General features: G+C 33.6%; 2 protein-coding genes across 3 annotated transcripts; one reads left to right on the top strand and one right to left on the bottom strand.

Annotated features, from left to right (window-relative positions):
- Window positions 1-1,996: 1,996 nt before the first annotated feature.
- LOC112056741 (probable ATP-dependent RNA helicase pitchoune) lies at window positions 1,997-9,176 on the top strand. The gene is made up of 11 exons (XM_024097217.2): window positions 1,997-2,161; window positions 2,950-3,048; window positions 3,131-3,274; window positions 3,659-3,919; window positions 4,688-4,837; window positions 5,016-5,180; window positions 5,523-5,664; window positions 6,005-6,164; window positions 6,395-6,547; window positions 7,523-7,693; window positions 8,362-9,176. Exons 1-11 carry the CDS (start codon window positions 2,053-2,055, stop codon window positions 8,683-8,685), a joined length of 1,878 nt encoding a protein of 625 aa, XP_023952985.2. The 5' UTR covers window positions 1,997-2,052; the 3' UTR covers window positions 8,686-9,176.
- On the bottom strand, window positions 9,173-15,051 carry LOC112056743 (ATP-dependent RNA helicase DDX18). Of its 2 annotated transcripts, none has more exons than XM_052883946.1 (9): window positions 14,665-15,051; window positions 13,884-14,033; window positions 13,370-13,534; window positions 12,550-12,709; window positions 12,182-12,344; window positions 11,821-11,973; window positions 11,207-11,374; window positions 10,465-10,642; window positions 9,173-9,524 (listed from the first exon to the last, which is right to left on the bottom strand). In XM_052883946.1, the coding sequence occupies exons 1-9, from the start codon at window positions 14,912-14,914 to the stop codon at window positions 9,472-9,474; spliced, it is 1,440 nt and encodes a 479-aa protein (XP_052739906.1). In that variant the 5' UTR covers window positions 14,915-15,051; the 3' UTR covers window positions 9,173-9,471. The 2 variants fall into 2 exon arrangements, with proteins under 2 accessions (XP_052739906.1, XP_023952987.2); XM_024097219.2 differs by having other exon boundaries at window positions 12,550-12,688.
- Window positions 15,052-15,168: the final 117 nt, after the last annotated feature.

Here is a 15,168-nt window from a genome sequence, read left to right as displayed (position 1 = left end):
CTTTTGGCAGGTAAACAACCTACCATATCTATTATTATGACATATATGCATAATATTGCCACTAACATAAATGTTAGTAACGCCTGGCCCATGTACTCTTGCTCCTTTGAGAGCTTGATTATGACAAATAAAATTCATTTGTTGAATATTACGTCAAACATAGACTTCCTTATGTTTATTGATAAAAATTGTAAATATTATTATAAGTTATATACAGATGGATCTAAAAATCAGCACTTTGTAAGTGCTGCTTTCTATGATCCACAAAAAAAATGTAGTAAAGCGTTTAAGTTAAATTCTCGATGTAGTATTTTTACTGCGGAATCTTTTGCAATTTTAAAAGCAATTTCTTATATAAAAGAGGAAATTTTACATAGTGTAAATAATTGTATTATAGTAACAGATTCAAAAAGTGTTCTTTTAGCTATTAACAATTTCAATTTTAGTTATAAGTCTTCATACATTATTTTTCAAATTAAAAATGTATTACTAGACATAAGAAAAACTGGAATGAACGTAGAATTTGTCTGGGTACCCTCCCACAGAGGTATAGCGGGCAATGAACTGGTTGATTCTGTAGCAAGACAAGGATTGTTTAATGAAGATTGTTCAGACAATATCAAAACTCCATTTACAGACTTTTATCATGAAGTAAAGAAGAGACAGAAGTTGCTTTGGCATGAACTTTGGAAAGAAACTAGTAAAAGTAAAGGATGTTGGTACGCAGAGATACAAAAGGAAATACCGGTGCAGCCATGGTATTACAAAATGAGTTGGGATTCAAGAAAATTCATATCAATAATAAACCGACTAAGGTTTGGTCACTGTTTAGTGCCAAGCCATTTATTCAAATTAAAAATTTATAAAGACAACAAATGCATGTACTGTAAAAAAGACGACGCAGATATCAATCACATAATTTTCAAGTGTTCAGCTTTTGGTATACAGAGAATAATATTAGCAAGTTCGATAGAGTTAGTAAAGGAAGAAAACGAAATTAAGTGTGATCCCCGCCACATTAAGGAATTGTTGAGGAACCATTTATTTTATAAGCCTGTTTTAGATTTCATTAGTAACACAATAGAAAAATTGTAAAATACAGTAGTAAATTTATATTTAGACGACGACTATGACGATAATTTTAAGTGCTGTGTATTATTTTTAAGAAAAATTGTAATATTTAAAGCAGGGCCTATAAGGACTTGTATCCAAGGCCGTAAAATAAATTAAAAAAAAAAAAAAAAAAAATCTTACCCTTACCGGGCCCGATAAGTTTGGACTTGGAATCGTGTTTTAAATAAAGCTGTTTCTGAAAGAACCACAGAAATTTTGTAGTTTAAACGTGTTTAATTAAAACATCACTGGCTTGGCACCGCCTTTAAACTGATCAGAAGGTAGCACATAAGTAGGATGTTATTTTTTGCTTTTTAGTTAAAGTTATTTTTTGAGTTAGAAGTCGGTTGAATTTTTTTTTATTAAAATTTTCATTTTTTTATTTTTAGTGTTAGCATACAGCCTACTGCGTGTGAACAAAAATTAATTAAATTGATAATATTAATTTTTCTTTTTTGACTGGGTGACTTTTAATCCGTAATTCTACAACCACTCAATGGCGACTGGCTGCAATTTTTATCCAATAAAAAATTGTCAATATGTATGATCTGAATCTTTAGATAAAGACGTAATATTTTATGTATTAAATAAAGACTTCTGAAACATATTACAGCATATTATTTCTAAATCATTATGAATTTATATTTTTTAGGGGAACAACTCAACAGGTATGACGACTCTAAGGTAGGTACTCTAAACGGGTTTTTGACACTTTAGGAATAAATATTTTTGAGAGTTGGTAGCACTGCATTTGTGGTATTATCTATGACCAACTGCCAATGCCAAATTAATAGAGCCTAGCCAAGTAGCCATGTGTTTTATAATTTTTGACGTGAGTCTGAGGCTGTTTTCATTTTTCATAAATTCATAATTCATACTTGAAATAACTACATGTGATTTATTTCTTAGAATCTAAGTATAAATATATAAAAACAAAAAATGCCAACTCCGGATAAAATATTGATGAGAAAAATAAAAAAACGTGAGAAGAAGAAATTGAAACTTATCTCACTGAAGGCAAACGGCGTTAACAAAATCGACAAACAAGGTAACCTCAATATTATTTCTTTTAGTTATTTACTAAGTATATTATCGACAAATTGATATCGCACCAAAATTATCTGTAATGCACACGGTATTGCTTAATTTTTACAACATACACATAACCTTAAATAGGTATCAGTTGCACATTAGCAAGTATTACAGAGGCTAATGAATAGTTGCAATTTTACCTATTAATGCTTAAATGTTTCTATAAAATAAAAAAGGTATTACTACTAACACAACACTAGGCATAACAAAATATGAGATGTTTAAGATACAAATGTGTAAGTAGTAGACAAATAATTTGAGATAGAATAGATTTGTGTTCCTTTCATAACAGCGTTAGCTTATCTTGATTTTCAATAAGTTGTACAATGTAAGTAAATCATGGCTGTTGAATAAAATTGTTTTAAATAATAATAAATAGTGGGGTGACAAATTTTCAGCCTGAATGGCAAGTTTCCAGTCACCCCTGGGCTACTAAATCCTACCACTGTCTTGATATTTATATTAACTGTAGTGTATATCTTCAGAAATCCTTATTAAATCTTGAAATTTTAGTCATAGCTGTAGTAAAGAAGACTTTCTATATTATTAAGCTTAAGCTATATACAGATAATTCAGTGCTTGATAGGTATTTTTTAAAATTAAAACTATGGATTAGGGTTAGATTAGGTTGCCTTAATAGAGATAATAGACTTCTGGTGTTCTCATATTATCAAAAACCCTTATGAACTTTAATGTGAAATATTAACTTTTAAAGTTTTTATTATACATGTGACTTTTGTTTAGAACAATCTACTGGAGATTCAGAAGTGAGTGAAGTCACTCAGAAGGAATTACAGAAGAGGCCTCTTGAAGAAACACAGAATAATGTTACAGTGCCAAAAAGTAAGGCCAACCAAATTAATTTATACAATAATACATTATTATATTATATAGTTTGTTATTTATTGTTGTGTGTTTTTTGTAGAAAAGAAAAAGAAGAGTCTCCCGAAACCAGAGAAAATAGAGCCAGAAGAAATCAAAGATGAACCAGCCTCTGATGTTGAAATGGATCAAGAACAGACAAATGACAACAGTGTAGACAAGGCAACATCGAAAGATGAGAACCAGTGTATGAATTTCTTTTTTTATAAAAGTAGCTGATCTTACTGACATTGTTCTGCTATGGATAGACTATTTTCAATATAACCCACACTTCATTCAAGAAACTATGTGATATGGTAGATTTGATTTGCATTTTCCTTCCAAACTGTCTTCCAGATTTTAGTGCATCTGATAACAAATATTCCCCTGAAAATTGTCTGACAATTTGAATTGAAATATTTCTTTATATATTTTGCTAAAATTAGCTTTGAGGGTAAAATATATTTTATTTTCAAACCAATAACCAACCTTATAAAATTTATAATAAACATCCACCCCTCCCATCCAAACTTTCATATTTACAGTAGTAATTAAAAATTCATTGTATGTATTATTATAAATTATTTTGCAGTACCTGGATCAAGTTTATGCCTGGGAATCTTGTCAGATCAAAAGTTCTCCTCTTTAGAAGGCAAAGTGTGCGAGGCAACGCTCATGGGTGTCAAGGATATGGGTTTTACTACAATGACAGAGATACAGGCCAAGTCTATCCCCCCTTTGTTGGAGGGAAGGGATCTTGTGGGAGCTGCCAGAACAGGATCAGGGAAGACCTTAGCATTCCTCATACCTGCTATTGATCTTATATACAAATTGAAGTTCAAACCTAGAAATGGTAAGTTTTACTTTTTATAAGAGTCCCTGAGAATATTTACTGTTTTAAATATTTATCACAGACCATAGATTATTTTTTTTGTTGGTAAATAGTAAAAAAACATACAAACTTAAATAGAAATGGAATTGAATTGAATGCAGAATAAATTAAGTAAAATCTGTGTTGCGTAAAATGTATAAAAAATTATGCTGCATACTTTAAAGTTTATGGAGTAAAAAAAAAGATTCCAACGAATTGATAACCTCCTCCTTTTTTTGAAGTCGGCTAAAATTCACACCTTGTTACCTCCGAAATACACCACAGTACAAATTCCTTGATTGGCTACCATATTTACCTATGGTAGCAGCATAGGATAGCAAAATTTCATAAAATATTTATTTTATGATTATTTTTGGCTATTCAAATGCCAAATGTTTTTATTGTTTTCTTTGCAATAATATAGGGCACATTAAAATGAACTGCTTTCATTATAATCAACTAAAATAACTTGTAGATAGAAAATCATTTCTTACCCTTTTAACATGATGACAAAAAGGCGAATGTGAAAATTGGACCCCATAATGAATCAGTAGTGAAACAAAAGCAGGCCGAGCCTCCAGTGTAAACTGTTGAGGCACACCGGGTTTTGTTTCACTACTGATACAGTAAATTATGGTGTGTCCAGAGTTATTTCATGAACAGAGAATGGATATCTGATTCTATTTTAGCGTTGAAATACAAACATTTTATCAACTACAGTTTAATGGTCATGAAAATTTAACTTTTTAGGCACTGGTGTTATAATTTTATCACCAACTAGGGAGTTGTCAATGCAAACCTTTGGTGTTCTAATGGAACTCATGAAGTATCATCACCATACATATGGGCTGGTTATGGGCGGTGCTAACAGGAGTACTGAAGCACAGAAACTTTCAAAAGGTTTGTCACAATATAGTTTTTTATATGTTCTATCATTATGAGTAAACTAGTGGACCTAATCAAGCTTCACTTTGACAGTTATGCTTGCAACCAATCACAAGAAAGCTGTTAACGACACACAGAATCTTTAGTTTAGGTTTGCCGCAGCTTTACTGATAACTTTTTTATATATTTACAGGAATTAATATTCTAGTAGCGACACCTGGTAGATTACTGGATCACTTGCAAAATACACCAGATTTCTTGTACAAAAATCTACAATGTCTTGTTATTGACGAAGCAGACAGAATACTGGAAATTGGTTTCGAGGAAGAAGTCAAACAGATTATTAAACTTTTACCAAGTAGGTATTTATATAATACCCATTTAAGAATAAAATATAACACGTCTATTCTATAAGAGTATAGGTAATGGCAAGTTCGTTGATTACACTCCCATGATATGCGGACAACAGGGGAAAGCCTGCGCGGATGTGATAGCGTGCGTGCGGGGAATTGAGGTGCATCAGTCGTGGGTTCTTCATTCATCGCTACACGCCCTCGGCCCGCGCGCACCGTCTGGATTGTTAGGAATGAAGTTGCCAAACTATAGTTTCATAATGAAATATACTATCTATATCCAGCAGTCTTTGTCCAGATTAATTAACTATGAAGGCAAAACTAAATGATAATCTGTTTCTTTTTAGAACGCAGGCAAACTATGCTCTTCAGTGCAACACAGACAAAAAAAACAGAAGCATTGACAGCTTTGGCGGTCAAGCACGAACCTGTGTACGTTGGAGTTGATGATCATAGAGAACAGGCTACAGTGGACTCATTGGAACAAGGGTGAGTGCACAATTTTTACTAGGATTGACTTAATTTTAGTAGAAGCATATTTTGCCCCCTTTGGAGTGGTCTAACTTTAAAATAAACATAAATCCATTTCCAGTGTAGGTTTGCTAAAAGTATAAACAATAAGATGTTGTATATTCAATGGTTTCCATAAATTACAGTTTTTAAGTAATTTCAGTGAGGTACAGTTGCAGTAATTAGACCTATATGGTTTTGAGTTGTGGGTTGGGCTACAAAAAGCTTCCTTCTTCTAAGAAAAGCAAATTCATTTGTTACACTATTATCTGGATAATAGGCGATAGTGATAATGGATGTAAATGTTTTTCTTTTTCAGATACATTGTATGCCCATCAGATAAGCGAATGATGGTTCTGTTCACATTCCTAAAGAAGAATAGAAAAAAGAAGGTGATGGTTTTCCTCTCCACCTGTATGTCGGTCAAATATCATACTGAACTTTTCAACTATATTGATCTACCGGTTATGTCTATACATGTAAGTATTGTACCATTTCAGAGCAAATATTTTTTAACAGGTTCACTGTCCATGAACTTGTTAGTTTGTAGCGAAAAGGGCTCTGAAACATCTGGATTGATCTATATATAACATAACATATTTAACAGCTGCATTATTAGCGAGTAACTGCTTATTTTATACCTGCATTCCCACAGGATCGAGAATCGCTTCCGCTATTATTTTTATAAAGTTTCATACATAATTTGCAGGGTAAACAACAACAATCTAAACGTACGACAACATTCTTCCAATTCTGTAATGCTGAGACCGGTATACTTCTATGTACGGATGTGGCTGCCAGAGGTCTAGATATACCAGCTGTGGATTGGATCGTACAGTACGATCCACCAGATGATCCAAAGGTACGGATTATTTTAATAACCAGTGCTCAGCATGAGAATCTCTCCTGCTGAGTTATTTGCTAACTCTTATCTTTTAGAGGATAAGGTAATTGTGTAACTTGATAACAATTGTGACTCATTTGCAGCTCCATTTGAAAAATGTGTGGCAGTAATTTATCTATCGACTAAGAGGATCATTTCTTACGTTTGATTGTCATTAGTTGATATTTCTGACATGCCATATTTTGCTGTATTTTTTTATTTATGTATACAATTGTTTCATGACGTCACGCTAACAAATCCTTTACAAACAGAGCGTTTGACTAAAATATTAGTTAAACATCGATCTCCTATTAAAAAGTGGACGTACAGTCGACCAAAAACCATCCCCACTCAATGAGAGCCAAACACAACTTCTTGGCACTCAATTCAAGTAGTCGCATTTGCAAATTCAACCTTAAACTCAATCCTTAAGGTTGAATTTGCTCTAAATTTGGGATTTCATTGAATATTGGAATATATTTAAAGGCCTTTAGGTATAATTTTCTTTACCAATGATTCTAAAACTGTCAAAGCCAGTTTTTAAGTGAAATTTTCGTCATGATTGTGCGTCATAAAAGGACTTATAAATTATAAAACTAATTTGGTTATAGAGATTAAAATTAAGGCAGTTTTTAATTCCAGCAAAAATCATGGCTCCCGAGGTTGGGGAGTGGAAACGAAAAATAAAAATTTACTCGGAAAGCAATCAGAATCTTTTCCTAAACTGTGGATTTCCGTAGCAGTGAGCAGAGACTACATTCTTCCACTTGCTACAATCATTGCATATGTGATATCTTTTTTTTTTGTTTACTCCCATTATGTTAATGTGCACTCGACGAGGCTTTTATTGACAATGTCCTGAATTTGGTCCAGTAATGTTTTCCCAGACCTTCACAATTCAACATTTCGATTCACACTCACCCTCTAAGGTCAATAAAATATTATATTTTGTAGGAATACATACACCGCGTGGGAAGAACCGCTAGAGGTCTCGGCACTAGTGGTCACGCTCTACTGTTCCTCCGTCCTGAGGAAATTGGATTCCTCCGATATCTCAAACAATCCAAAGTCACCTTGAATGAGTTCGAGTTCTCTTGGAATAAAGTTTCAGATATCCAATTGCAGGTAAATATTTGATTCCACGATCTAACTAAACTAATATTATACAGATTGTTTATTTTTTAATTCTTTTACCAATGGAAAGATACATTATCCGCGAGTAACATACGTACACAACTCTGGGTTGAAAATCTTTAATCAGTATTTGTAAGGAGAAAGAAAAGTTCAGTATGTCACAGCTCAGCTCAATCATTTTTTTTTTCTTTTTTCATTCTTTACAAGTTAGCCCTTTTCTATAATCTCACCTAATGGGTAGTGTTGATGCAATCTAAGATGGAAGCGGGCTAACTTGTTAGGAGTATAGTACCCCTTTAGGTTTCTACACGACATTGTATCGGAACGCTAAATCGCTTGACGGTACGTCTTTATTGGTAGGGTGGTAACTAGCCACGGCCGAAAGCCTCCCACCAGCCAGACCTGAACCAATTAAGAAAACCTCAATCGGCTCAGCCGGGGATCGAATCCAGGACCTCCGTCTTGTAACTCCGTGGCGCATACCACTGCGCCACAGAGGCTGTCAAAATGAAATAGGAAATGAAACCAGTACCTTGTGATCTGTAGCCACAAAGACAATTCTTAACTGAATAGTATTATATTACTTGGGTTAAGTTATGTTTCATAATAATAATTTAAATTTATGACATTACACTCTAAAACACTCATTATGTTTTTAGCTGGAGAAATTAATATCGAGGAACTACTTCCTCAATCAATCCGCAAAAGAGGCCTTCAAGAGTTACATAAGGGCTTACGATTCGCACCATCTCAAAACTATATTCGATATCGACACGATAGACTTGGCTAAGGTCTCCAAATCGTTCGGTTTTACCGTCCCTCCGGCTATTGAACTGAAGGTTGCCAATAAAGGACCTCCTCAGAAGAGGAAAGGTGGCGGTGGTTTTGGATATTTCAAGACTCTGAACGCTCCACATCATAAGAAAGCAGAAAAAACTAAGGTTTACAGGCAGAAGGGTAATAATAAACGATCAGTGAGTTAAGATTATGTAAATTTTGTAATGTGATAATGTTAAAAATACATCATTTGGTTTATTGGTCTTACTGTGAATGGACTAGAAGCATGCAATACCTTATTTTGGAAGATGAAAAGTTTGGACTAGCTAGCTTTGGACTAGCTTTAGAAGGTATGTCAGACCATTTTATTCATATACATTATTTCATACTTTCTACATCATTTTCATTCTGTTTCCTAATCTATCTTGAAGTGTTTAATTGCAACCATATTATGAAAGTATAATTTTTGAATATTATTATTGACTTTGTCCGCGAGAAAAATCGTGTAAACGTTATATGCTGTGTGAATAAATTTGTAATACTGTGTGAATTTGTAAACAATAAATGAAAACAGAAAACTAATGTAAATCACTGAATTGATTGTATAACATTATACTTACAAAATCTTGTGTACGTATGAATAATGTAAAGAAAATATTGTTTCATTTTATATGTATAAATAAAACACTTAAATATAATAAACTGTTGTTTTTATTCATCAACATTTTCATCCAGATATAAAATATTGAATGCTTAATGAATAACAAAATAATAATTTTGCTATTTTACACTAAAACCATGAGATGTTTTGTGATAAAGATCGGGACCGATGGCTTAACGTGCTCTCATAGGAACATAGGTGTAATACCACTGACTTATGTTCAAAGTCTGCTGCTTGCTTGAACAGGACTTGAACCCAGGACCTCCTGATCTGAAACCTTAAAGGTTAACCACAGGACCATAGAGGCAGTTCAACGTCGATTGGCTGTATACTATCTTACAGTTGTTCCATCGATGTTAGGTTTCCTACGTTTTTTAGTTTTTACTGAATTAAGAATGTTAAGGAAACAGAATTATAAAATAAGTAATAAAGCTGTAGAGTTAGGATATCAAGAGTGGTCTGGACTGTCACTACAACAATGGTTGTTAATGATGCTGATGAATGGAAGGTAGATAAATTAAAACAATTCAAGTTTTACTGCTTTCAATCCCTGACGTGCAACTCGGACGCATTAACTTGACACCTGGCTACTAAACACAGTATTCGAGCCAGATGTCAATTTAATCTGCACGAGCTGTAAAAAAGGATTGATAGGTAGGTTTGATGTGTCTATCTATGTTCACAGTTCATCGTAGATAGTAATGGACAGATTATGATTCGGGTTAATGCGGCCTCGTAACGCTGGGATCTAGGTCATATAAAACAACTAGGTATCTCATTCACGTCAACTTCAAACGAAAAGAAATACCTCATCATAATTGGTCAATATGTATAGAAGCTACTATTCCAAAGACAAATGCCATCAGGAGATGGTCCATTTCAGGTCCACTTCTTGTACCCCGTATCATTGAAATTTAAAAAATACAAGGATTTTACTAAAATCTAAATAAGTGAATAAATCTAACTAAAAGAAATGAATTAAATTAAACCCAAGTTTTTGAAATATACCAAGATGGCGCCCAACAAAACAACTATGACATGACAATTGACAGCAAACGTCAAATCGCCTACTGCATTGAAAACGTCATCAATCCGCCATTAATACCCATTTTAGTGTAGCATTTCTTGGGAGAGAATGAATATTATTTCGAAAGAATTAAAGTAAATTCGTAGATTTTTATCATTTAAAATGGTTGAAAAATATTTTCTTTTATTTCTGCCAGGGTACAATGACTGATCCTGGACTCCATACAATTTTGGATCATCTCCTTTATGTCAGGTTAAAAGGAATTAACTTGGTAGTCATATTATTTTCAAAGGATACGAAAATCAACATGAGGCGGCTCCAAAAATCCAAAAGCTTTAGCAGCGAGTTTTAAATCCAAGTGTTTTATGTTAAACACTTCATTATGTGAATGCTTGTTGTAACATCGCAGATGTGACAAATACGCCTTGCGTGCGAGAATCTTCATAGTTCCGTCCTTTTGTATGAGGTCTTCTAGCTGCAAAAGATTTATTATTTTTGTTTATCTTTGTGTTTCATTGAAATTACATAATCATTGTAATTTTACGAAATAGACATTAGTAAAGTAGGGATAGCCCAGTGGATATGATCTCTTCCTCCGATTCCGGAGGGTGTGGGTTCGAATCCGGTCCGGGGCATGCACCTCCAACTTTTCAGTTGTGTGCATTTTAAGAAATTAAATATCACGTGTCTCAATTGGTGAAGGAAAACATCGTGAGGAAACCTGCATACCAGAGAATTTCTTAATTCTCTGCGTGTGTGAAGTCTGCCAATCCGCATTGGGCCAGCGTGGTGGACTATTGGCCTAACCCCTCTCATTCTGAGAGGAGACTCGAGCTCAGCAGTGAACCGTATATGGGTTGATAACGAAAGTAGGGATAGTAGCAATTAGTAACTTTAATTTAACTAAAAACCGCTATTTACGTAATTTCGATGAAATAATCATGTTAGAATCGTAAGCACAAAACATTATTGTCATTATTTAAGTAAAATAATTATTATATATCTTAAATGAACTTTTCTTTCCTAATTCAAATCTCACCATTTTCTGTACATCGTCAGGAGGATCACCAAAATTGTATTTGTCTAAATAAACTTTCTCTCTCTTCAAATACTGAACAAACTTCTCTTCCTCCTCTCGCAACAATATTACAGCGTTGCCAGAGTTGTTCAAACCTCTTGCTGTACGACCCACTCTATGAATGTACTCCTAAAACAAATAATTCGTTTAGCAATACACCCACATAATAGAAAAGCGAAAGTTAAACCTACCTAACCTACTATTTTAAAGTTTGCAGTTAAAATTAAATAACGTCTACGTGTACTTTTTTAGCGGGTAAGACCGCGGGGCGCGTCTAGTTATATATATAACAAATCAATAACCATAATATTATAGAGTTAATGACCTACGGATATGAGATTTGGTCACAGTCCTTGACTTTGGTCTCAAGGCTCATAGACACAGTGGGGTATCAAAGATGAAGAGATCTGTAGAATAACCAACGTCACCGACATAGCTCAGTGAGTTGTACCTGGGCCTGCAGCCATGTGCGGCACATCGATTCTCTTACTACAAACGCTAACGCTTCGAAAACAAAAAAAAATGTATGGGAAAGACAGATCTTATCGATAACTTGATTCCTTTAGATTTTTTACCTTCATATCTGTAGGGGGGTCGTATTGTACTATCCAATTCACAGCTGGTATGTCTAACCCCCTAGCTGCCACGTCAGTGCAAAACAGAACCCCCTTGTCTGCTTGAACGAAAGTTTGGTATGCATCCTTTCTCCTGGATTGGCTTTGTTTACCCTAAAACAAGTAAATCACAATTTGTTTATCCTAATACAAATCATTAATATGCAGTAACACTACACAATAGTTAATTTAATTTTACAGACACTTCAAATTTATTTATTTGTTTAGATATACTCAGAGGAACAATTATCCACTCACTTTAATATACTCGCGTCATATTAAAGTGGGCGGATAATTGTGCCTCTGATTATATAAAACTCACATGGATACTAATCACTGGAGCCTTACAGTGAACTTTAAAGAAACTGTAATGGAAATCAACAGATTTGCAGGACGAAAAGAACACCATCACTTTTAGCTTTTTGGTTTTTTTAAGCATTTTATAGAGCCAACATAATCTCTTTTCCACTGGACAAATGCAATATCTGAAAATAAGAGAATAGCTATTAATACTTAGTAATAATATAGTTTTTTATTGCAAATAGACATAAAAGAAGTGAAGTTAAATTTTACAGTGCATAGCAAATTAATCAGAGGCTTAGTTTATATAGCTACTTCATATCTACTAAACACATTTTTTATAAATAAAATGATATTGTTTATAATGTAAATAATGTCCAAGAAAATTACCCTTGCTCTAGGCCTGAGGCAGTTGACTGTTTTTGATTTTTTACAGATATCAATTTAGGATTATCCTTCAATGCTAACCTTGCAAGATTCTCAACCTTTTCATCTATTGTTGCACTAAACAATGCTGTCTGTCTCTTTTCTGAAAAAACAAACACAGCTACTGAAAAAAGATCAATGTTGGTCAACTGATGTTGTTAAACTGTTTTTTCAGATAATATGACGTTCATAATTCATACTATTATCTTTAATCGTTGCAACCTTTCAAGAGTGAAACGAACTGTCGCCGTACCCATGCTATCTGAAAAACACTTTAATGGGGTGGTTTAATTTACTGAAAACAGTAGGATGGTTACAGGGAGCTACTGGATTTAGGAGGCTCACAACCAAGTTATTTGGAAGTTCTTAAAATATTCCTATGTTCAACAGTGGACTCCCATTGGCTACTGAAAAACAGAAAACATGGCAAGTGGTTCAAAGGACAAAAAAGGTGTGTGTCAGCTCCGACACACTAATGGAGTTTACTCTTTCAGATCAACTGTCTAAATAGGTGTATGTTGCCCCGCAGCATACACTATGTATGTCTCAATACTACGCCTGAAAAGTAAAAGGTGTGCAAGCAAAGAGCAGCAGCGAACGGTGAAAGGTGTGCAGAATAGGTTGTGCACAAAAACGTAATGCTGTCATTCATTCATCGAATTTTACTGCCCATATTTTAATAATACCGGGGGCTATATATAAAAATCAATTCTTAAGAAGTAAACTCGATAAATTTGGGGTTCTTTAGTTGTTCAAATGAACAATTATATGACAGACAACTTACTTGGTAGTTTCCTTATTATACCAGCTATGTGTTTCTCAAACCCAGCTTCCAATAATTTATCAGCTTCATCCAAAACAAGGCACTTGAGATTATTACAGCTGAAACCAGAAGTATTTTCTACATGGTCTAATATGCGACCAGGTGTTCCGACAATTATATTAACTCCTACAAAAAAAGAAATTGGAATAATATTAATTATCATTACTAATAGGCTCGCTCTCTTACTGGCCACTTGGTCAGCAGTTATAGTCTGGCAAGTTAGTTGTAGACACTCCCATGTAATGCGGGAGACCTGAAGTCTGTGACAATTGTAAGACTCTTAAATAAAAGTTAAAATGCCCTCCTAAGTTGTCTATGGTTTTTTAAACTATGTACCATAATAATGAATACTGTTGGAAACCCAAAAAGTCCCAAGTTTAAGTTCTACTTGGACTTTTGTTGCACATTTTTAAGTCAAGTTGTTAGCTGAAGGTAAAAAAAACTAAAATAAAATAAAGTTACTAAAAACGTTTACCTTTATTCAAAGATGCAATTTCTTTTAATTTTTTCTCACCACCAACAACCAAACAGTGTGTTAAATTTATATTTGCTATCAATTTTTTTAACACTACATAAATTTGTAGAGCCAATTCTCTAGTTGGAGAAATTATTAAACAGCCAACTCCTGCAACAACAAAGGAAAACAATCAAGTTGCAGTTAAGGTTTCTCTTTTTTCTTCATCTTTGCAGTTTGTGCATTTATCCAACCCTCAAGTAACAATTTTTTATTGTAATTGTCGTAATGGGGAGAAACTGATCAAGTGTGTCTATCAGTTGGTCCTAATCAAGTCATGTCAAGTTAGTCGTCATGCTTTAGTAAGGCAAAGGCAACCTTACCAATATTATTTATAGAGTCCACCGAGACATTTTTTGAAGTGTTTTTCAAATAGCATGGGTATGGTGACAGTCGCCTGTATGACATTCATAACATGTACTATTATATGTAAATCGCGGCAAACATTTAAGAGTGAAACTGTCATTCGCACCATTCAACATGAAATGAACAGTAATCATTTTACACATTATATTTTGTTTAAAAATTAATGTAAATAAAATGAGAGATATATGTGATTCCTATTTTTTTCCCTTAATTTTTATGAAACTGTGAGTATTGAGTGATTCTTACTAACACATACACTAAAGCTTTTGAAAAACAGGTCTCTCTCTGTATCACTCTAAATAATTTGATAATGCATTTCTGTTGTTGACGTTCTTTTAATCTAGACACACAAAAGACTTTCCTTTTCTTAACTTACCATGTTTATTGGTAAATCCCAAACTGATTAATTTTTCTACAACTGGTATTAAAAATGCCAAAGTTTTGCCACTTCCCGTTTTTGCAGCACCTATGACATCGTCTCCAAGAAGCATATGAGGCAATGTTTTGGCTTGAATTTTTGTAGGCTTCAAAAAACCCATAGTTTTCAGTGAATCTAAGATACGACTATCAATTTTACTTTCCAACATAGAAAAACTAAACTGGGAAATAATTTCATCACTTTCCATGACTTTATTCGCAATTCGCAAATACACAGACTTATAAATAACAATTAATAAGATTATACCTAAATAAAAATAAAAATTAAATGAAATCTACCGCAATAAAAATATAACCTCAAATTTTGTTTTTTTTTTTTAACTAAAAATAAAAAAAATACAATGTCAGAATGTCTCAGGTTCTTTGATCCTAGCACAGACGACAAATGAAGGATCCTAGCACAACCACAGAGTCACAGGCATATAAAAAAACCGAGAAGACG

Source organism: Bicyclus anynana, chromosome 10 (assembly GCF_947172395.1).
Source record: "Bicyclus anynana chromosome 10, ilBicAnyn1.1, whole genome shotgun sequence".
Classification (NCBI taxonomy): domain Eukaryota; kingdom Metazoa; phylum Arthropoda; class Insecta; order Lepidoptera; family Nymphalidae; genus Bicyclus; species Bicyclus anynana.
This window is presented reverse-complemented; position numbering and strand designations above follow the sequence as displayed.

Excerpts from the sequence above, each read along its gene's own strand:
- LOC112056741 (XM_024097217.2), top strand. The coding sequence starts at position 2,053 with ATGCCAACTCCGGATAAAATATTGATGAGAAAAATAAAAAAACGTGAG. Across the intron at positions 3,049-3,130 it reads TAATGTTACAGTGCCAAAAA|AAAAGAAAAAGAAGAGTCTC; the intron begins GTAAGGCCAACC and ends TGTTTTTTGTAG. Across the intron at positions 5,181-5,522 it reads GATTATTAAACTTTTACCAA|AACGCAGGCAAACTATGCTC; the intron begins GTAGGTATTTAT and ends GTTTCTTTTTAG.
- LOC112056743 (XM_052883946.1), bottom strand. The coding sequence starts at position 14,914 with ATGGAAAGTGATGAAATTATTTCCCAGTTTAGTTTTTCTATGTTGGAA. Across the intron at positions 12,710-13,369 it reads TATAATAAGGAAACTACCAA|TAGCTGTGTTTGTTTTTTCA; the intron begins GTAAGTTGTCTG and ends ATCTTTTTTCAG. Across the intron at positions 9,525-10,464 it reads GCCGCCTCATGTTGATTTTC|TAAAAACTAAAAAACGTAGG; the intron begins GTATCCTTTGAA and ends TTCTTAATTCAG.